At 41.4% G+C, this 21,753-nt stretch overlaps 1 protein-coding gene across 1 annotated transcript in view; it reads right to left on the bottom strand.

Moving 5' to 3' along the window:
* The window catches only part of lrp2a (low density lipoprotein receptor-related protein 2a), a 55,788-nt gene that overhangs the window by 26,642 nt on the left and 7,393 nt on the right, over nucleotides 1-21,753 (bottom strand). The window contains exons 6-39 of the mRNA XM_026143784.2: nucleotides 21,628-21,741; nucleotides 21,422-21,538; nucleotides 20,728-20,871; nucleotides 20,495-20,614; nucleotides 17,422-17,550; nucleotides 16,929-17,098; nucleotides 14,301-14,524; nucleotides 13,668-13,874; nucleotides 13,378-13,580; nucleotides 13,094-13,234; nucleotides 12,697-12,900; nucleotides 12,056-12,248; nucleotides 10,921-11,046; nucleotides 10,672-10,802; nucleotides 10,335-10,472; nucleotides 9,947-10,228; nucleotides 9,570-9,809; nucleotides 7,987-8,106; nucleotides 7,421-7,537; nucleotides 6,948-7,328; nucleotides 6,595-6,609; nucleotides 6,047-6,295; nucleotides 5,260-5,471; nucleotides 4,991-5,175; nucleotides 4,665-4,893; nucleotides 4,354-4,531; nucleotides 4,086-4,214; nucleotides 3,166-3,332; nucleotides 2,814-2,957; nucleotides 2,611-2,720; nucleotides 1,965-2,142; nucleotides 1,650-1,863; nucleotides 1,320-1,559; nucleotides 936-1,124 (exon numbers count right to left, since the gene is read on the bottom strand). Coding sequence (XP_025999569.2) covers nucleotides 936-1,124; nucleotides 1,320-1,559; nucleotides 1,650-1,863; nucleotides 1,965-2,142; nucleotides 2,611-2,720; nucleotides 2,814-2,957; nucleotides 3,166-3,332; nucleotides 4,086-4,214; nucleotides 4,354-4,531; nucleotides 4,665-4,893; nucleotides 4,991-5,175; nucleotides 5,260-5,471; nucleotides 6,047-6,295; nucleotides 6,595-6,609; nucleotides 6,948-7,328; nucleotides 7,421-7,537; nucleotides 7,987-8,106; nucleotides 9,570-9,809; nucleotides 9,947-10,228; nucleotides 10,335-10,472; nucleotides 10,672-10,802; nucleotides 10,921-11,046; nucleotides 12,056-12,248; nucleotides 12,697-12,900; nucleotides 13,094-13,234; nucleotides 13,378-13,580; nucleotides 13,668-13,874; nucleotides 14,301-14,524; nucleotides 16,929-17,098; nucleotides 17,422-17,550; nucleotides 20,495-20,614; nucleotides 20,728-20,871; nucleotides 21,422-21,538; nucleotides 21,628-21,741 — 5,940 coding nt within the window. The remainder of the gene's footprint in view (nucleotides 1-935; nucleotides 1,125-1,319; nucleotides 1,560-1,649; nucleotides 1,864-1,964; nucleotides 2,143-2,610; nucleotides 2,721-2,813; nucleotides 2,958-3,165; nucleotides 3,333-4,085; nucleotides 4,215-4,353; nucleotides 4,532-4,664; nucleotides 4,894-4,990; nucleotides 5,176-5,259; nucleotides 5,472-6,046; nucleotides 6,296-6,594; nucleotides 6,610-6,947; nucleotides 7,329-7,420; nucleotides 7,538-7,986; nucleotides 8,107-9,569; nucleotides 9,810-9,946; nucleotides 10,229-10,334; nucleotides 10,473-10,671; nucleotides 10,803-10,920; nucleotides 11,047-12,055; nucleotides 12,249-12,696; nucleotides 12,901-13,093; nucleotides 13,235-13,377; nucleotides 13,581-13,667; nucleotides 13,875-14,300; nucleotides 14,525-16,928; nucleotides 17,099-17,421; nucleotides 17,551-20,494; nucleotides 20,615-20,727; nucleotides 20,872-21,421; nucleotides 21,539-21,627; nucleotides 21,742-21,753) is intronic.

Genomic DNA, 21,753 nt, shown 5'->3' with positions numbered 1-21,753 from the left:
CTGTGTATTTACAATTACTAACCTACCTCCTTGACTGCTCTCGATTAGGTAAGATGTTGTGAAGTTGTTTTTCTTTATCACAGAAGTAACTGTGATATTGTGCATGTTAGTTGTCTTCTGTGGTCTCTCAGGCCTTTTTGTGTTGCTGAGTTGGCCAGTGCATTCACTCTTCAACACTCTGAATCAACTGAATCAACTTCAGATATTATCTCTGCTTCATTTGTCATGAAATAACAAGGCAATGGGCCTCATTTGACCGTGAAGCTACTTGTCAGTCAATTGTCAAAATTATTTTTGAGCCTCTGAAAATAGAAGACTGTGGGTAGAAATGGCCACAATTCCTAAACAGTCATTGCAAAAATTCAGCAAAGCTCCTTGAATTAAAGCTGAAAGTCTGCATTTCAGTGAAGTCTTCACTGTTTTATTTAAAGTCCACTGTGATGGAAACTGAGAGGAAAATAACAGACAGTGTGACTGTCTACAAACTACTACAACTCCATAAGAAGGGACTGTGATCTATTTGTAATGTATTGTACATATATTTATTACTCTCAGATTTAGCCATTCTTATATTTTGCTTGTTTTATGTTATTGTATTTTTAATGCTTTACAGTTATTGTATTTTTTTTCTCTGTTGCTTGTGAAGCTCGCACACAAGAATTTCACTCACATGTACTGTACCAGTGTACCTGCACATGTGATGTGACAATAAAAGTGATGTGATGTGATTTGATTTGATGTGCTAGAAGTTAAATGAATCTCACTGCTGCAGAGTATTGCTTAATGCTAAACAATAAATGACCTCTATAGGAATTAAAGATGCTAAAGCCTAGGTACAGAATACATCCTGTAACACAGATTAGTTTGCTGTAAACCCATCTGCACATTACTTGTGTGGTAAACAAAACATGTGCTTAAATGAATGAACGGCATACCTGCCACCCAGTCGACAGCAATGCCTCGTATCCCGTTGCGTCCGATTCCAGATGTCACAATGCTACGTAATCCTGAGCCATCTGGCTTGATTCGTCTGACCCCGTTCTGTATCGCCACAGTGCTGCTGAAGTCACACCAGTAGATGAAACCAGAAGCCATGTGGACATCAATGTGTAAAGCATTACGGCCTGTAAGAGGATAACCCAGTCATTAGAGGTCATTACTGTCTCTTCAGAGGGAATGAATGCAAACAAACAACAACAGATCACTAATTTATTTAGTTGATTACAACAAAGACTAACCCACATTTTAAAAACGTTATTACTAATTTTATTATAACCTGCATAGTTAATTATGTATGCAACAGTATTACAATCTCTGACCTCTTCCAGCTACTGGCACCATGGCCTCAGAGTGGTCTGACCCTTCTAGACTGAAGCCTTTAATAGCAGACAGAGTAGAGATGACGACGTAAGACTGGTAGGGAGAGCAGGTCCTGTTGTCGGCATTAACTTTAAAACCTGTGGCACATGCACAGGTGAACAGACTCTGTGGCCGAGGCAGACAGAGCTGTTCGCACGCTCCCACGTTGTTTGTGCAGCCATTAGATGTACCTGCAGAGGCTGAGAGCGTAAACAGAATCCAGTGAGACTAAAGAGCAACAGCAAAGATAATATAGGCAGTGAACTGAGGCAGATCTGTGTGTTACTCACTCTCTCGAAAATGAACTTTCAGAACTCTGAGTCCAGACACGTTGTCTCGCATCACGACCTTGTTGGCTCCAGTGGACTTGTCCACACGCTCTATCACCTCAAAGTTGCGGTCAGTGTAATAGAGGTAGTTCTGATAGACAGCCACACCCCAGGGGTGCGACAGGCCTGTCACTATGGTGATGCGGTTGCTTCCGTCGGGATCGCCACGTTCAATCTGCGGCATTTTAGGGAAACCAAAACAAATTAGTGCTTTAAATAAATTGCAAATAATTATCAGGATTAAAGCACCTTAGAGAGAGCTAAGTAAAAACCCACCACGCCAGTGCTTGTTACAGCCCAGTATAACTTGTTCTCTCGGATGTCCACAGTAATGAACTCAATGTGATCAAGATTGTTTGTGAACAGGGTGACGGGGTTCAAGCCATCCATGTCTGCAGATGCCACCTTGGCAGGGATGCCACTCTCGGTTCCCTGGTCTGTCCAGTACAGTTTGCTTAAGAACATGACAGACAGTGTCAGCGTCTGCCTTTGCAATTTAATCACAGATGCAATACACATGCATATCACGTTTAAAATTTTTTAAAAGTTCTAGCAAAACAGAGAAGCACACTGTTATCGCTAAATGTATACTGTTTAAATATGAGGCGCAACAATATCAGCATCTACAGCAATAACACACTTTCTAAGCTGAATGAACTATCTTCCATTTGAGAACTCATGCCGATGAAGTCATAGAGCAGAAACTTAATGAGCACATAGTGTCTTCATGCGGGAGTAAAAAATCTTAGAAATATCTTGTGCTTGACTGCACACTGCTGGGGTTTTAGAGTGCAGTGTAGTATTCAGTAACACAAGTTGAGATCTCTCTAGAGGCCGAGCAGATGGCAATGAGGAGGCTGTTAGAGCTCAGTAGCTGTGTGGTTAAGCGATCTGTGCCAGGACTGTGTTAAATAGGGCTTACCCACGTGCTGGGTCCACGGCAATGCCAACAGGACTACCAGCGCCAGTTGGGGAGCCGTTATTCGTGATTAGGGTTTTCCGGTACTGTACCTCCCCTCTCAGCTTTAAGACCTTTGCCAAACACAAAGAGGTGCAATTATTGTGCTGCACAACTGCATTGCAACACTAGTTTTTTTTTACTGAACATGGCATTATTCGTTTCACCTCAATAGACTGTGTAGCTGGATTGGTGTAGTACAGATTCTCTGTTATCCAGTCCAAGGCCAGCCCAACCGGGGAGCCAAGAATGGCTGCAGGGGCAAACTCTGTCCTGTTAGTGCCATCTGACTTCACCCTGTGGATCTCACCCTGAAGGAGGACAAAGACAGACATATTAACCTCAGCATGAGTCTGTATTATGTCTTCTTAGCAAGTTTATTGGCTTTCTTTTTTTTTTACAATGAACCCTTATGACATGCACAGGATGTCTCTACACAACACTTGAGTTCCTTATTTACTTTTGGGAAAAGGCATAAAGAACTATAAAGCTGTATAGTATTTCTGCACAGTCACTTACTGGGTGCTCCACCCAGTAGATGGTCTGTTCATTGTCATCAAAATCGACATCGTAGCCATTTTGAAGCCCAGCGACAGGAACCATAGCATCATTACTCTTGTCATCCAGGTTCAGGGAAATGCCATAGATGATGCTGTCTCTCACAACGACCAGGAACGGATCCTCAACTAAAGATGGAGTAAAAAAAGCAAAAAACATTAAAAAGACATTAAATGTTTTTTTTCTACAGTATGACAGCAAACCCAAAGCAAAAAAAAAGAAGAATACTTTTAAAATTATTAAACAAATTCCAAGACAGAGCTCAAAAGATTTGCCCCCAGGATGCTTTCAGTGCATGATATCTGGTGCAAATTACACATCCCTAGACATCCCTAAAAAACCCTTATCTATAAAGAGGATTGACTGGTGAAAGCTGGTTGCACAATCTGATTTGCTTTGTCATCACAGATTAAAATCAATGAATGGTTGTAGGGCATTTTCATTCTTGGATAATCGCTGGCCTCAGGGGAAGACTGTGTCCTGTTTGGTTTGAATGGGTTGAAACCTGAGATGAGTTAAGCTGGTGACCTAACTAAGACTCCTTGAACACTGAATTAAAGGTCCCTTGTCTTTTTAAGACCTTGAAAGACACGCATATGATTCTTAATATTTATAACTGGAACAGCAGTTTACAGGAGAATCTAAATGGGAGACTGTTGACAAGTATCTGGATCGTTCAGGTTAGTGTTTTCAAAGATTTATTCTCTTACCAGCATTGAGATAGCTGCAGATAAAGCATGAAAGCGCCATCCTTTCTGCTGTAGCAATAACCACAGCTGATGAAGACCTGAGTATTTCAACATATCTGCTACATCTGATCTGACTTCCTTTTTCATCAAACTGAGTGATGAGTGTTTTCCTCCATGTGGCAGGGCGCATACCTCTGGTGCAGGTGATTTGGTCCGCTGCCAGCATCCAGCCTGAGGGGCAGGCACACGAGTAATACCTCGGTCCCACAGCAGACAGGAGGCAGATATGAGTGCAGGAGCTCCTCAAGCAGTGATTTTCCCCTGCAAGTTGTCAAACAACACATGCACACAGACAGAATCCAAAAAGTCAGGTTCTCTCATCATGTGGCCAACAAAATGGTCAGCATCAGCGGATAAAGATGAAGCAAAGACTAGATCAGGTTCAGTCTATTCATCATACCTGCTGGCTGCCTGGCTGGGTGCACTGCCACCAGACCCATGGGCTGAGGGAGGTTGAACAGCATCACTGTCTGGTTCTCCCCATGCCACTTATGAGCTCGCATCACACGGTTGATGTATCTGTCGGTCCAATACACAAAATCCTCAAAAATGGTAATTGCGTGGGGGTGTTGCAGTACCTTTTCATAGAGAGTAGCAAAAGAAAAAAAAGTGTGTCTCACACATGCTATTCAGAAGAAAACTGATTATTAACATAAACGTTATCATTATAGATGTATCACTAGCATAAAGTCTGCTATCTCATACACTCACCAGGTCACTGGCCAAGACTTGCTTCCTGTTGTTGCCGTTATAATCACAGAAGTCAATGAAATCCAAGTAGGCATCGGCAAAGTACAACAAATTGTTTGGGTAGTCTATGGTTAGACCATTAGGCCAGTATAGTTTGCTGCTTATGATAACAGTTCTTTGCTTTCCATCCATGCTGGCCCTCTCGATGCGGGGGTTCCTCCCCCAGTCGGTCCAGAACATCAGGTGAGCACTAAAACAAAAAACTCTCTCTTAATATCAACTTCTTTGGTGATGAGAAGCTGTGACCATAAAATACAGATTAAAACACAGATCCAAATTCTTCTCACCTGTCTCTCGGGTCCAGCACTAGACCTCGGGGGTTGGTTACATTTTCACTCACTAACACAGTTCGGTGGGTGCCGTCCAGTTTAGACACTTCAATTGTCTCCAGGACGTAGTCAGTCCAGTACAAGTTCCTCCCCACCCAGTCCACTGCAAGGCTCTCTGTCACAGTCACTCCACTGTCGAATATCTGTGCATTAGAGACTCATTCTTAGTTAATGTGCTTGACGGTCAAATCTGACTTCATTCAAAGCTGTTTGCAAACTACACTCACCACGACTCTGTCGCTGCCATTTTTGTGAGCACTCCAGATTCTGTCCTGGCTCGTATCAGACCAGTAAACCCGCTCAGTGACTGAGTCAAAATCTAGGGCGACAATGTTGCGTCCATCTCGAACAAGTGACCGGACTACGTTGGGTTGGGTGGTAATGTCATCTTGTACAATTTGATTCCGACTTGCCACCAACAGGAAAGCCTGACGAGAATCTATAAACATGAATCAAAATCCCTGTTATCTATTTTTCAGTTTCCATTCTTGTGCTAATAAGAGGACTTATCAGCTTTTGTGTGCAGACCAAAACCATACAAAAGACGGTTAAATAGCCCCTACTCAAATGACAATCCTTTGGGAAGGAGCTTTTGTCCAAATAAGGTCCTATTGTATTGCAAAGTCTTTCAGCGGGTTATCTGTTGGGAAGAGGAGCTCATGTCAGGCACGCTCCCCATACACAGCCCTTTGTTTGTGATTATGTCCTAATTACACTGGTGATGGGCAGTGAGTGACATACATGTTATTTGCCTTATCCTATGAAATCAGAGCAGCAAAGAGAGACAGGACAGAAGAAAAAGAGTGTCAGTCTTGCAGTCTAGGGTCTAAGCTCCCCTTTTGATGTGCCTCCTTACAAGAAGAAGCACAGTGGAGAAAGTATGTGCTGTATAGGCAAATGACTAAAAGGCTGATGATCTGCCTTTTTCCTACTTTTATCCATCATGAGATTATGGATAGTTTTTAAATGAGTTGTATTCAGTGCACAGAAGGTTTGAGCTGTATCCATCCTCACCTGATGCCTTGCAGGTACGCTGGTCTGCTTCAAGAGTGTAACCATCCTGGCAGTGGCAGCGGAAAGAGCCTCTCTCATTAAAGCAGTGCTGGCTACATAGTCCAGGGGGATTACACTCATCAATGTCCTCGCAAGTTTTGGAGTCATTGCTAAGCTGATAACCCACAGGGCATGTGCACTGGGCCCCAAATGGACCTTGGATACATCCATGGGTGCAGCCAGCATTGTTGTCTGAGCAGCTCTCCTGATCTGAGTTAAAAGCAGGGAAAAGACAATTAAGTACTGGGGAAAAAAAGTCAATTAGGCCTTTAATAAATATGCAGCAATCTAATAATAAATTTTAAAAAAAGCAGTCACTACATTAATTAGGTATCCTCAGAAATATTATTCTGAGCCAGAACTATTTTTATGCCTGTTTGTGGTACATAATGAATAAACATCTATATAACTATTAAAACACTAAATAGAAATGCTGCATCTGTTGAAACATGAATCAAAACTACAACTGCAGAATTTCTAGCAGTGATTGAGAGTTTGCTTGTTCCTACCTGGCAAAGGTTCATCTGAAAGTTGTGAGAAGGGCAAGAAGGGAAAATCACAGATCATTTTCAAGTTAATACAGGACAAATCACATACATGCTTGATTTTAAAATGAGAATACAAAGACAAACCGATGGCATTCAACACAAAATTTCTGTGAATTTAAGGCCCTCCTGCTTATAGAAAACAAGAACCAGAAAATTGTCAAATTAAACTAAATCAGCTGAGAGATTGATCCTGTTTCGCCATGTGATGTGAAAATGTAATTGAATTTGGTGAGGCCAGACTCAAAAATAAAACAATTAAGTGCTGATATCCAAAGATTACGGTCTAAGCTGAAGAAAGCAGAGAACAGACTTACTGCAAAGGGGAGACTCGTCAGCACCATTGGGGCAATCAGGAGTGTTGTCACACACTGTGGTGAGGTTTATGCACACACTGTGACCGGGACACTGCCACTGCCAGCTTGGACACCGGAAAGGTGGTGTGGGACAGTCTCTTTCATCACTCATGTCTCTGCAGTCGTTGTCCCCATCGCAAATCCAACTGCGGAGCACGCAGTTTCCGTTATCGCAACGGAACAGCGAGGAAGGGCAGGTGCGAGGTGGGCAGGCGTGGTGCTCATCACTGCCATCCTCGCAGTCTGGATGACCGTCACACTCCCATGAAGATGGGATGCAGCTTCCGTCTGATTGACACTGAAACTCACTCTCGTGGTGGCACATCCCTGGGGGCCTGGTAGCTGAAAAAAATTTAAATACATTAGCAAGCTAAATAATTATGCAGGACTTTGCTAGTATAACCTCTGACCACTGGAAGCATTTAAATACTTACGACAGTTCTGCTCATCTGAACGATCGCTGCAGTCAAAGACTCCATCACATCGGTAGTAGGAGTTGATACACTGGTGACCCCTGGAGCACTTAAACTCATTCATAGTGCAGTTGTATACTGAAAAAAATCCAGCCACATACATTAATGCTGATATTTTATATTTCTGAGCTTAGCTATTATGCATATAGATCAATAAATTAAGAAGCTTGGGAAATGTTTGTTGAATATTAAAGAGGATACTGTAATGCATGAATGACCGAACAAATTAATTAATTCCTTATAGGGAAATGGGCTGTATGAATAAGACACCAGTTCATAACAACTTCTCAAAGTAAGAGACCAGGCTGCAGCAAGTCTACAATTAGATCTTCAGAAGTCAAAGTGATCTAGTGAGCAACTAATATTATTAGTTTTATAACTGCAGGCAAAATGAAATTAAACTGATTTTATCAAACACGCACATGTGCTCTAAACACAATGCTTGGCACACTGCAAGTAAGCACCACACTAAACCAGCAAAGTTTATGGGGCTAGCAACTCTGTGTATAATCTAGAACGCTACTTACTGCATCCCTGCTCATCCGCCCCATCCACACAGTCCCTGTCTCCATCACAGACATAGTTAGGATCTATACAGCGGTGGTCTGGACACTGAAACTGTCCCGGATGGCACGTGTTTCCCAGATCTGTCAACGCAAAATGTTAGAAAAAAACATGAGCCTGTGAGTTCATCTCCTTCATTAGTGGGCAATGCATATAATAGTGTACAAGTCTTAGCTTAAAACGATGTTATTTTTAAGAGGAAAAACAACCATGCTTCTTCAAAATCTAATCAGTGGCAACGTGCAGCGAGTCCACAAAAGAGTCAGTGTTCTCCAAAGAAATAAACAGGATCTTATTAGGGAACTTGGGTCTGGTAGGGAGTTGATGTGCATGTTGCCTGAGGAGTTAAATCATTAAAATAATATTTATAAAATATTAATCTTCACTAGCCTACTGACTAGCTTTAACACACTCACACACACATATATATATGTAACGAAAGTTTTTTCAGAGGACTCTATGCAATCCTGTGAAAAACTAATACAACCTCACTGGTTCTATATATATTAAGAGCAAATAGCAAGCAGGTGCTGCTAATCTAATGCACGTAATTAACTGATTATTAGTGAGTATCAAAGGTTTTGCCAGATTGCTCATCTGTTGCTGCATCTGCTCATCTGTTAACACAATGCTGCAATCTGCCCAGGAGTGGAAATCTCATCAAATTCACCCTAAGGTGAGATCATAGAAAACTTAGAGAAATACAAACGCCCTCCCCAAAAAACAATAATTACATCTCAGACTCTACAGGCCTCACTTAGCAATTTAAATGTTATATTTCTTGAGAGTATCGTTAGAAAAAGACTGCACGAGTGTGGCTTGTATGGGTTCCCAGGAGAAAGCCTCTCCTTTTAAAAAATGAACGTGGCGGCATGGTTTAGGTTTGCAAAATTGCATTTAAACACACCAAAGATTTTTGGAACCACATCAAAGATTTTTGGAACATTTGTCAGATAGATGAAACCACAGTGTAGATGTTTGGCCACAATGCACAGAACCATATTTGGGCAAACCAAACACAGGATACCAGTACAGACATCTCCAGCTATCAAGCATGGTGGAGGAAGGGTTATGAATTGGGCTTGTTTTACAGCCACAGCTCTCACCATCTTTTGGTCATCGACTTGACTACAACACCTCTGAAAATCAAAGTATTCTAGAGTCAAATGTGACAGCTGTCTGACAGCAAAAGCTTAGCTGAAATCGAGTCATGCTACAAATCAATCAAGCAGCAGATTTACAACAGCATGGCTAAAAAAGAATCAAGCTGTTGCAATGGCCCAGTCACAGTCCAGGCTTCTACCTGACTGAAATGTTGTGATTGAACCTTAAGAAAGCTGTGCATAAACAAATGCCTGCAACCCCCAGTGAAATAAAGCAACGATGTAAAGAAGAGTGGGCAAAATTCCACCACAATTAGATGAGAAACTGATAAATTCATACAAAAATCAGTTACTTTCCCGTGTGTATTGTGTTGAGATACCATGATAAATCTCTAAGCAAATCCTATTTATGTTAAAGTGTTAGCTTCTTTAACAGCACTTACGGCAATCAACTTCATCCGAACCGTCGACACAGTCATTATCAGTGTCGCAACGCCAGGTGTGTGGGATGCAGCGGTGGTTGGCGCAGGTAAACTGATTGGCAGGGCACGTTCCAGGCACGTGTGTTGGGCAGTTGATTTCATCGCTGTTATCAAAACAGTCATTTTGCCCATCACAGCGCCATCCTGCAGGCACACAGCGCTGATTGGCACAGGTGAACGCAGAGGGGGAACAAGTGGTGTCTAAAACAAAAGAAAAGGTATCATCTTTAATTTAAACCATATTAACATAAGCTGAGTAAAAACCCAAAGGCAAGATTTTTTGTAGGGTTTATGTGGGATTATATAATCAACTAAATTAAAGAAAAAAAATGCATTACTATTAATGCCACAGTTGACTTCATCACTGTTGTCATGGCAATCATCAACACCATCGCATCTGTAGCTGTTTGGGATGCATTTGCCGTTGCCACAGGAGAAAGAGTTGGCCCCGCACTGCAGTGTGGGGGGCTCATTGGAAAGGTCCTCCACACAAGCCCGTTGGTCTGGCGACAGCTTCATGCCATATGGGCAGCCACACACCCTCTGCGAGTCTGGGGCTGGGAAGCAGAAGTGGCTGCAGTCTCCATTAGGATTTGCCGGCCTGTTGCAGAGGTTGGAACCTGAGAAGAGGAGTGGAGGCTAATTAACAGGAATATGACTGACAATTGCAGGCTGAGGCTACGCATGGCAAGCGGAGTGAGAAGAACAGTGAATAAAGGTACTCACCAATCTGAGAGTTGGAGTTGAAAGATTTGACATGCATGATGCCGCTAATGCCTCTTCTGATAATGACCATCTCCCCACCGTCGGTCTTGCGCACACGTACAATGCTTCCCATGCGCCAGTCAGTGAAATATGCATAGCCTTTAAGGGACAGGAGAAATGGAGCACAGCCACAGTTACTTCATCTTTCACCAACATCTGCTAACAACAATTGTCCATTTAACATGATCATCACCAAAGCAAGACATGACAGTTTTTAGTAATCAAAACTCACTCATCATTTAGATCGAATGTATGATATTGTACTAGATAACAGGGTAACTTAAAGCTGATGCCTAACCTTCAAAAATGGTGAGACCAAATGGATGGGAGATCTGGGATATGCGGTCCAAAGAAAGTCTGTTCCGTCCATCAAAGTTGCTGTGCTCTATTTTGTCAAAGAAGGCATCCACCCAATACAGACGCATAGAACTGTGAGGACAGCAAAGCAAAGAAATATCAATTTACAATCAACAGCCACATTGAAGCTAAGAGTGGTTCATAGGAGCAACAGTTTATGGGTAAAAAAGAGTAATGGTATATTGTTCACCTCCAGTCGATAGCTAGGCCATTTGGCCAACCAAGAGTAGTGTTTACAATAGACAGCGCATGTGACCCATCACCCCAAGCTCTCATAATCTTCGCTGGCCGGTACCAGTCAGTCCAAAAAATATACCTGATGAAGAAAATGAATAGCACAACATATTTAATTCAGAAACTCTCCCACTTAAGCAAAACCATTAAACTGCATGACATGTTTATCTGAACTTTTGTCAGCGCAGAGCATTTTTGTTTATTTGTTTGTTTTTTTAAGCCAACTTCTTAGTCTTCATTACAATACTGCCTTTCACATAATCAGCTAATCTCAGCTATTTGGCACAGGGGCCTTATGACTTTGAGGCCAAAGGAAATAACAGCTTGTCCTAAATAATCATTCTTTTTAATCAAGGCAGAGTTTAATTTGTGGATACTTTATGAATGGGTGACCAGGGACCGCACTTTGCATGGGACTGCATGGCATTTTTATGCCTCCTAGCTGTATGAGCTGTATATAATTTAATCTTTAATTTCACATGGGGGACAATATGACATGAAGAGACACAGCAAATGTGAACTCTACAGATATGGTGCGAATTTATGTGAACAGCAGCTGAATGCAGTTTTTACAGTTACTAGTATAGAAAAAGGCAATATATTAGTGCAAGAACATTAGAGCATAAGGTTAGATGGACAAACTTGTAGTTTTACATTTTCCTTCAGTCCACTGTAAAGCCCTGGCAAAGAGAAGATGGAGGCATTTCCCAATCATGTTCACATATGGCTTCTTCTTTGCATCATAGAGTTTTAACCTGCATCTGTGGCTGGTACAGTGAACTGTGTTCACAGACAGTGATTTATGGAAGTTTTTCAGAGCCATGCAATGATTTCCATGATAGAATCATGCCTGTTTTTAGCACAGTGCCACTTGAGGATCCAAAGTTATCAGGGTTATTAGCTATTTTTGGCCTTGTGCACATAAATTTCTTCACATTCTCAGAATGTTTTGATGCTATTATGCACTATAAATGATGAGATATTCAAAGTCTTCACAATGTACCTGGTGCATGTAATGGTGAGCATGAATTTGCTTTAAGGAAAAACAGACAGAAAAATACTAACAATTCGTTGATGTTAAAGTGATTTACCCAATAAGAGGATGCACTACAATGGCTCTGGGGTTATTGAGGTTACGAATGATGGCCCTCCTGGACTTATCAGCTAGCTTCATGACGGATATGCTTCTATATCGGGGGTCAGTCCAGTAGAGGTTCTTTGAAATCCAGTCGTAAGCCAGGTCCTCCACTCCGTCTACTCTGTTGGCTGCCAGTACCTCCCTGCCTGTGCAGATCAAAGCAGTCAGAGCACCGTTTAACATAGAGATGAAAGAGGAACACATTTAAATAAATAGGCTGTCAGCTTCCATTTTCCTCTTCCGGACCGGACAGAAAAAACTAGAGCAACTCCAAAAACAACACCCCTGATCAGAGCAGTGCTGTTTCTTTCTTTCTTTCTTCCTCTGTGTGTGTGTGTGTGTGTGTGTTTGTGTGTGTGTGTGTGTGTGTGTGTGTGTGTGTGTGTGTGTGTGTGTGTGTGTGTGTGACATAGTAGCTACTTTCACTTCATAACAAGAAATTCTTGGTCCTTATTATTTCTATTTTCAGGTCTTTAGGCTGATATCAGTTATATGAAATATGATCTATTTTACACGATCTGTGCTCCTGTCAGTTCCCTCCCCCATAGCAGCAGCCATATCTTTAGTTTAAATTCAGCTAGACAAGATGCTCACCTGTCCCATCCACCTTCTGTTTATAGATAATATCTTTGGCTGTGTCTGAGAAGAAGATGGCATCATCCTCAGCACTAAAATCCACTCCAACAAAGTAGGAGGGGGATCCAGTAACAGGGAGAATGATGTCCTCTTGAGTAGAGAGGTTGAAAGGGATCCCTCTTATAGCCAGCTGGCTGGAGAACAGCAGAAACTGTCTCACGGCTGTGGGTTTGACATCAGCAGACAAGATTAAAGAAAACGGACATTAGTGACACAGAGCTGAGTAGAAAACAGTATAAAACTCATGTTGATTTCTGTATACACACTATTTTTGGCATTTTAAACCAAGAAACATACTAAAGTCTGCAAAAAAACCCCAAACTTGCAACAATTAAACACAGAAATAATCTCTTACCTAAACATCGCTTGCCATCAGCATGCAGGTCGTAGCCCATGCGACATTTGCAGCGGTAACCCAGTCCTCCATTGTCACTCCTGTGGCTCAGGACACAAATCTGCTCACATCCACCTCTGTCTACACTGCAAGGGTTTGGCACTGGACACAAAAGAAAGCAATCCAGGTTACTGGAAAACTTATATAATCTCGGTAGACTTATACTTTACATTAGTAGGAACCATGAGAAGTATGAGCAGCATCAGGACCATCATGATGAAGATTTGTTTCTCTGATGGTCTTACCTTGTGGCTGCTTCAGCTGATGTATCACTGCTACTCCATGTGGGGTCTGAGATGTTCTGTAAACCACTTCAGAGCTTCTATCTGTAAACTTGTTGGCTTTCATCACAGCCATCTTGGTCCAGTCCGTGAAATAGACATTGTGCTCAAACAGACTGATGCCAAATGGATGAGGGATCACAGTACCTCCGTGAACCACTGTTTTTCTATCAGAAAAAACATTAGGGATGTTTATTTATTAGAATATATAAATGAAAAATCTTACTACTTGTTGCATTTGATTAAGTATTTACCTATGCAAGCCGTCATAGGTTGCAGTTTCAATGTAGTCATAGCGGCTATCAACCCAGTAGACGCGCTTAGCTTCTATGTCTAGTGTGATACCAGCTGGCCAGCCCAATTTACTGCTAATGATACCATAGCGGTTGGTTCCATCCATGAAGGCCCGCTCCAGGCCCGGTTGTCCATTCAGTGACTCCCAATCTGAGAAGAACATATACCTATGAAAGGAGGGGAATATATTGAAGTGGGATTATTAGATCACAGCTTCTACATATAAAAAGTACAGCACATGTATTGTCTAACAGAAACTCCTACAAAATCTTTAAAGGATTTTCCTCTTTTAATTAAATCCAGCATGTACAGAATAGCTATATGTCTCCAACGTGGGTGGCTGTACATTAATTTAGGATAAGCAATTTCTCTGTAACCACCTGGCTCTCCTTCCCCCATGAACTAAACTATTGGATTACAATAAGGGTCATCACTTATATTGCTCCTCACTAATCCACCCAGGGCAATCTGCTAATCTCACCTACCTCCCCCCCCTCCACCCCATTATTCCATGCCAATGGAGCACGACAGATACTGAATGTGGGGATTGGGAATGGAAACACAGATGAATGGAAACTGGGAGATGTGCTTACCCGACAGTGGGGTCCACCGCCAGTCCTCTAGGGTTTCCGAGGTTTTCAGTGATGAGTGTGACCCGGTTACTTCCATCAAAGTCCACCATGTCAATCCTGTTGACGCTGGCCTCCACTACATACAGTTTATTGTTCACCCAATCCACTGCCAAATTCTCAGGGTAGTCAACTGATACATTTAAAACCACCTGCATGTTGGAACCGGCCATATCCACGGAAAACACCTGTACACAAAAGATGCCATTGTTTTCAGAATATTAGTCTTTAGGTGGTCACGCTTTAAGAAAAAAATATAGGAACATTTTACAGGCTTCATTCATCTGCTTTCTAGTGAATCTAAATATAATGCTTATCCAGTCTCATTAAAGTAAACCCTAATATTAGCTTTATTTTTTATTTATGTATGTATTTTTAAGACCATAGGCCCAAGATTTTGTCTGTCACCACTGAAATTAAAGCCAGTATGAATGTGGATTGCATACTGGCATACAGTTATAGCTTAAAGCTTTGACAAGTAAGTATTTAAGTGCAATATAGAACAGTCAAGAGTCAAGGAAGCATCAGACAGTGTGTTTGCTTATTTAAGTTTTCTGGCTTTTGACATTTCTGTCAAGTTTCTGTCTCCCATTACTATGAATTCAACAGATTTTTGGAAAACTTGACAGTGTGCAGGTGGTTAGACGGGCACTGCTTTTAGCAGCTCTGCTTCATTTGAAACAAGATCCACACGTCTTAAAAGCAGGATTTCAACTGACCTGTTTAAAGAGAAACTGAAGATGTGGAAATAGCCTGGTAGTTTAACCTTTCCGGTTGCATTCACATGCCCTGTTTGTGCTCTCCCTACTTTTAATCGGACATGCTGCCATGGAGGTGGCTAATATTCACAGATGCCCAGTCAGCGGTAAAGTCATGTGAGAAAGTTTTCACAGGACTCTGTGTAATACTGTGAAAAACTAAGTACACTTTTGCTGCTTACATAGGAATCAAGAGGGTAAGCAACAGCCAGGTGCTGCTAATCTAATGATTATCTGATCATCAGCACGTGTGAGCGCTTCTATAACAGCAGAAGCTTTTTCAGTTTGCTGGTCTGCAGCATTCAGGTGTGTGTTAACACAATACCACAATCTTCATGAGAGCGAATGCCAGCAAATGTACCCCAAGGTCAAACAGAACAATACTCAAGAGCTAAATCTCAGACTCTACAGGCCTCAGTTAGCATGTTAAATTTAAAGTTTATGACAGCATAAACAGAAAAACACTGAACAAGTATCAAGGCTCATTTGGAAGGGTTGCCTGGAAAAAACCTCTTCCCTTGAAACACAGTAGCATCACTGTTCGCAAAGCTCCATCTGGAAACCAAAGCGGAGATTTTGGCCATAATATACAGCACTGAAAACACAGCACGTCATGTTATTGCTACAACAGGAGGCTCTACAAGCTATTTAATCATGGCATAGAGCCCTGTGAAACTCAACTTTTTCAAACAAATAATTGTTCTAGCTTTAGAGGTGATAAGTAACAGAGAAAAGAAATATTTAAAAAACTGTACTTAAATAAAATTAGAATTTCAAATGAATTAATTTGAAGTTATTAATCCCCTAAATTCATCTAACAGCTGTAGGTAGTGGTTACTTTAAAACAAAGAACAACTTTAAAACCTATTGTGACATAATGACTGTATAATTAAGCTACTTAAGCAATCTGACACCATATTTAATGAGTAAACCATGGTTTTTACTAAGGTACCTGGGTTTTTCCTGCAATGGAAACACAGTAAAGGAAAAATGCCTTCAAAAGAAATATATACAGTTATTTCTGAGCATTTGATCAGCAAAAATCTCTATTAGGTTTGAGGAAATGAAACCCTGTCTGCCACAATGTGCGTAACTCCAATCATGCTGTGACTAAATCCTTTCTGGGAAACACTGTGCAGGAAAAACTAGCTGCAATGTTAAAATGCGGGTCATACCAGTACTAAAACCCAGTGGTATAATGTAAAAGGTTGCATACTGGCAAAGCCTATTTTGGTATGTAATAAATACTTTATACACTTTATTTCTTTTTAGTTTACTTAAGTATGGTTTGAAATCTAACAATTTCACTTTATTTTGTATTGCTACTTTACTTTAGTAAAAGTACTTCCTCAAGCACAGTGTCACCCTTTCAGCTAATTGGCTACAGTTTAAAGCAGAGACAAGCCAAGACATAATCTGAACAAAGACATTTTACCCGGCCAAAGAATCCACATTAATGGACAGTGTCACTGAAAACAAATACTGCGTGATTAGATCCTACAGGATTGAATTACAAAAATTGCACTGTGGTATGTGAACATCATACCAGCCTATCAGACAGGTTTCAAGATTAGGCCATTTGGATTCCACTCCATATCTACTTCCCCTTCATTATGACCCAGCCACAATGGGGCCAACAGCTATCCCATTATTATAGTATCAACACTGCTGATATCTTATAGGATGACTGAAAGAATTTGGTCCTGGCCAGCGCGAGTCTAACTCGAGCATTTGCACAAACAAGAAATTGGTCTTACATTCTAAAAGATGAATGACTAACACAGAAGTAAAAGCTCAAACAAAACAATGAATGTGACAGTTCTTTATAAAACACCTTATTCTGGATGGTATCCGTCCAGAAGATCATATTAAGATTGTAGTGAAAATCGACTCCCACTGCAATCCCTCTGTTCTGTGAATTAACTAAAGTGCGCAGATTGTTGCCATGGATGTCACCTATCAGCAGGTCTCTGCCATTAGAAAATATCAAGGAAGGGACTCCAGCTGCAAGGGAAACAAAATACAAAACCTTAGAAAAGAACGCAGCCAAATTTTTTACACAGGTTTCTCACTAAAGCCAAAGGCACAGAGGTCAGCCTCTCGGACAACACTCTTTCTATGTTACACAAAGGCTAGAGACAAACTAAAACAACATTTACTATGCAACAATGCACCACAAAGAAACTCGCACAATGTGTTCAGTAGCTGCCAAAAAGGAGAGGTGTCTATGCTAATAGACCTCATTTGGCTAGATCATTCGAACCTTCAAAATGTGAACATTTGTTATGTATGTTAAACTGTTTAAACAGAGAGAAAGTGACACTTACTAGAGGAATCAGCTCTGCAGTATCTGTGCTGCTCCAGGATGTAGCCCTCTCGACAGCTGCAACGATGGGAGCCGATCCGGTCCTCACACAGCTGGTCGCACACGCCCCACATAGAACAGTCGTCAAAATCTTTAAACAGAAATCAGTATCAGCAAGTGAGGACTAAACTCTTGTTGTTTTATTTGAATACACAAACACACCCGAGAGCCGAATCTCAGCCTGGTCTGTTGCGCTTGCAGCTGCGATCAGAAGCTTACATACACTAATCATGGACATGTATTTTGTAGTTATTTTAGGTTTTTAATAATTTCTTTGAATTGTTCTTCAAACATGCTGGTATGATTATAGCAAATACATCTTTATGGATTCTAAAGAATTAGACAAGAATTAGATGCATATAGTTGAATTTATTCTGAAATTTCTCTAATCCACACAAGGTCAAAAGTATGCATACAGGCTCAAATATACACATACATTCACTTAGATTGTTTAATAAGTGGTGCTTAAGGTTCTACAATGTATTTTAATTTGACAAGTCTATTAAGTTCTTGGTTGTGATCATGAATGAAATGAATGAATGCTTTATTGGCCATATGCAGGTTGCCCCACAGAGGAATAGGACCCCCCCCCCCCCCGACTTACACACACAACAACAAGACAACACAAGGGAATACAGTCGGAGATCGGCAGCGTTAGGAGAATAACACCGAAAAAATTACACAACAATGGGAAAAGTACAAGAGGAAAAAAAGAGACCTCTTCACACGCTGGGCAACCTATGGGAGGACAGCATGAGAACAGGAAACAAAAAAAACTCCTCTGCACAGAGAGCACATTAATGTCCACATCACAACATCAGAGCACATGACAAGCCACAGGGGATGGATAGGGGGATGGGGGGTGATTCGAAGGAACACAGCAGTCGTCCTGCACCATGCTATCATTTCAGCGCGGCACACAGACCCGCTGCTTTCCCCCGCAGGAACAAGCATCGAAGGCGTTTGGAAGGGAGGGGGATGAGTGCGTGCTTATCAGTGTAAGTGTGTGTGTGTGCGTGGCCATAGTTCAGCTGAGACAAGTTGCAAGATCATCCGTTTGAACGACTGTATATAAGCACAAAAGACTGAGACAAAGAAAAAGATTGAGGTATTTGGCCACAATGAGAAGAGGAGAAGTAAATGCGAGGCTTTCCAACCCAAGACAACTGTATCAGTTGTCAAGCATGGTGGTGGTAGCATCATCCTCAAGGACTGTTTAGCTGTCAGTGGTACTGATACACTGCACAAAGTGGATGGAATAAAGAAGGAGGACAACCTCCAAATTCTTGAACCTCACCTCAGATAAACATCTAGATGGTTAAAATTTGGACACAGTTGGGTGTTCCAACAGGACAATGACCCTAAACACGCATCAAAACTGGTTTTTGGAAAGGATAAAGCAGACTAACATTAACACTCTGGAATGGTCTTCCCTATTGAAAGTTTATGGGCTACACTTAAAATCTGAGTCTTTGCTAGGAAACCAACCAGTTTAAATGTATTCTACCATTTCTGCGAAGAAGAGTGGTCAAATTACACAAAAAGCTTATTGATGGTAACAGACACTTATTTATAATATAAGGGTTACAAAGCCATTTCTAAGGCTTTGGGACTCCATTGAACCACAGTGAGAGCCACTATAAACAACTGGAAAAAACCTGGAACAGTGGTGAGCCTTCCCAGAAGTTACCAGCCTACCAAAAGTACTCCAAGAGCGCAGCAAGAACTCATCCAAGAGGTCACAAAAGAACCCAGAACAACATTAAAGAACCACAGGCTTCACATGTCACAAGTTAAGGTCAGAGCTCAAGATTCAACAATAAGAAAGAGACTGGGCAAAACTGGCATCCATGGGAGAAAGAATAAACCCACTCCTCTCACATTTGTCATAAAAACATCTTGACAAGACAAAAGCTTTTAGGAAAATACTCTGTGGATCGACGAAACAAACGCCGAACTTTTTGGAAGGTGTGTGTCACATTACGTCTGGCATAAAACTAACACAGCATTTCAGAAAGGGAACATCATACCAACAGCGAAATATGGTGGTGGTAATATGATGGTCTGGGGCTGTTTTGCTGCCTCTGGACCTGGAATACTTGCTGTGGTAATTGCAACCATGAATTATGCTGTCTACCAAAACATCCTGAAGGAGAATGTCTGTCCATCTGTTCGTGAACCCAAGCTGATGCACAGGACAATGTTCCAAAACACACCAGCACCTCTGAATGGCTTAAGAAAAACAACATGAAGACTTTAAAGGGGCCTAGTTGAAGTCCAAACCTGAATCCAACTGAGATGCTATGGCATGACCTTAAAAAGGTGGTTCATGCTCAAAAATCCTCCAACCTGGCTGAATTAAAACAATTCTGCTAAGAAGACTGAGCCAAAATTCCTCCCTGGTGCTATAAAAGACTCATTGCCAATTATCGCAAATGCTTGATTGCAGTTGTCGCTGCTAAGGGTGGCCCAACCAGTTATTAGGATTAGGGGGCAATTACTTTTTCACACAGGGCCATGTAGGTTTGGATTTTTTCCCCTTAATAATAAACACCTTAATTTAGAAACTGCATTTTGTTTTTGCTTGTGTTGTGTTTGTCTGATATTTAAATTTGTTTGATGATCTGAAACATTTAAGTGTGTCAAACAGAAAAAAACATTGGAAATCAGAAACTCAAAAACGTTTTCACACCACTGTGTATATTTGAGCCTGTGTGCATACTTTTCACCCTGTGTGGATGAGAGAAAATCCAAAATAAATGAAAACTTGTGCACCCAATCTTTGGTTTTTGAAGTTGTTAAAGATGTATTCCATATAATCATATCACCCTGAAAAAAACAACAGTTCAAAATATACTCATACTTCTACCGTCACATGACTTGGTGCATCAAGATGTCAACATAAACTACACGTTTGGCTTTTAGAAACATAGCAAAAGAAACATATTTCTGTCATAGTGAAAAGCATTTAAAAAATCCCAACTCACCCATACCACTGTTTAGTCAAAGATGTTAGTGATAGCTACAGTATCTACCTATACATGTGCGACTGTTGTTGCTGTTGACAATGTATCCAGAAGGACAGGAACAAGTTCCACCACCAGGAGAAGCATGACAGTGATGCTCACAGCTCAGGGAGGCACATCTCCAAATACCTGACCAAAAAAGAAACCTGACTGCTGATATATTCTTCAGTGACACCGTTTGTGAGATTAGATTTCCTAATGTGTACTCAATAGTACACAACACTGGTTGTGTTGATACTAACTGCAGTTGCGTCCAGCAGTGGTGTTCGTTTCATCCTCTCCATCTGGACAGTTAGGCGTCCCATCGCAAAGCTTGTCCAAGGGGATGCACAGGCCAGAAGATGGACATGGCCATTCTCCTGGGTAACACTCCCGTTGTACATTATCTGTAGATAAAAAAAGAAATTCATCCACTTTGCAGGATTATGCACAGAAAGGGAAAGCAACAATAAAAAACAGAGCTGGAAAAAGTTTTAAAGGTGGTACAGTTGTTGGGAATAGAACAGATATTCAGTGGTTCTGATCTAAAGAAAACTGTGGCTGGGTCATTGTCCGGGAAATGGCTGTCACTTTAAATTGACGTAAAGGAGTGGAGTTTTGAGGGGGGTCACATGGGGGCTCAGAGAGCTTCTGCAGCCCATCCTTTAAAAACACACACTCTTCACAGCCATGTGGAGGAATTCTAAAGCACTTTGGGGGGCTGCACAATCTTGTGCCACAAAGAGGCATTTGAATACCACACTTAAGGGAGCACAGGCATAGTATCACTCTAAGCCAAACCAACCATGGTGACTAAAGATGAATCAGGTTTACACAGCTCCCGTTCTTACCCCTTTCAATGCTATTTGTCCAGCTAAAGTACCAACGCTTCTCATTCTAATTTTACAGATAAATCAGATAAACGTTGACTGATTTTTTTAGCTACTGTATACATACCACAGCCTTTTTCATCTGCATTATCTTCACAGTCATCCTCTCCATCACAAAGCCAGACTTGATGGATGCAGCGGCCACTGGGACAGGTGAAGTAGTTGCCTCTACATGTAGGATATGCTGCAGAGCAAGGGGGGTAATAAGACATTTGTTTATCTGCACCAAAATAACTGTAATTAGTGACGGTGACAGTGACGGGAGCCACATACTGCAGTTAAGCTCATCGCTTCGGTCTCCACAGTCATCGTCGTGGTCACAGACGTAGCGTTGAGGGACACACATCCCATTATGACATGAAAACAGGCCCGCATTGCAGCGCTGTGCTAAAGAAATCA

Source organism: Astatotilapia calliptera, chromosome 16 (genome assembly GCF_964374335.1).
Source record: "Astatotilapia calliptera chromosome 16, fAstCal68.1, whole genome shotgun sequence".
Taxonomy (NCBI): domain Eukaryota; kingdom Metazoa; phylum Chordata; class Actinopteri; order Cichliformes; family Cichlidae; genus Astatotilapia; species Astatotilapia calliptera.
Note: the sequence above shows the minus strand (reverse complement) of the source record. Positions and strands in the feature narration are given on the sequence as shown.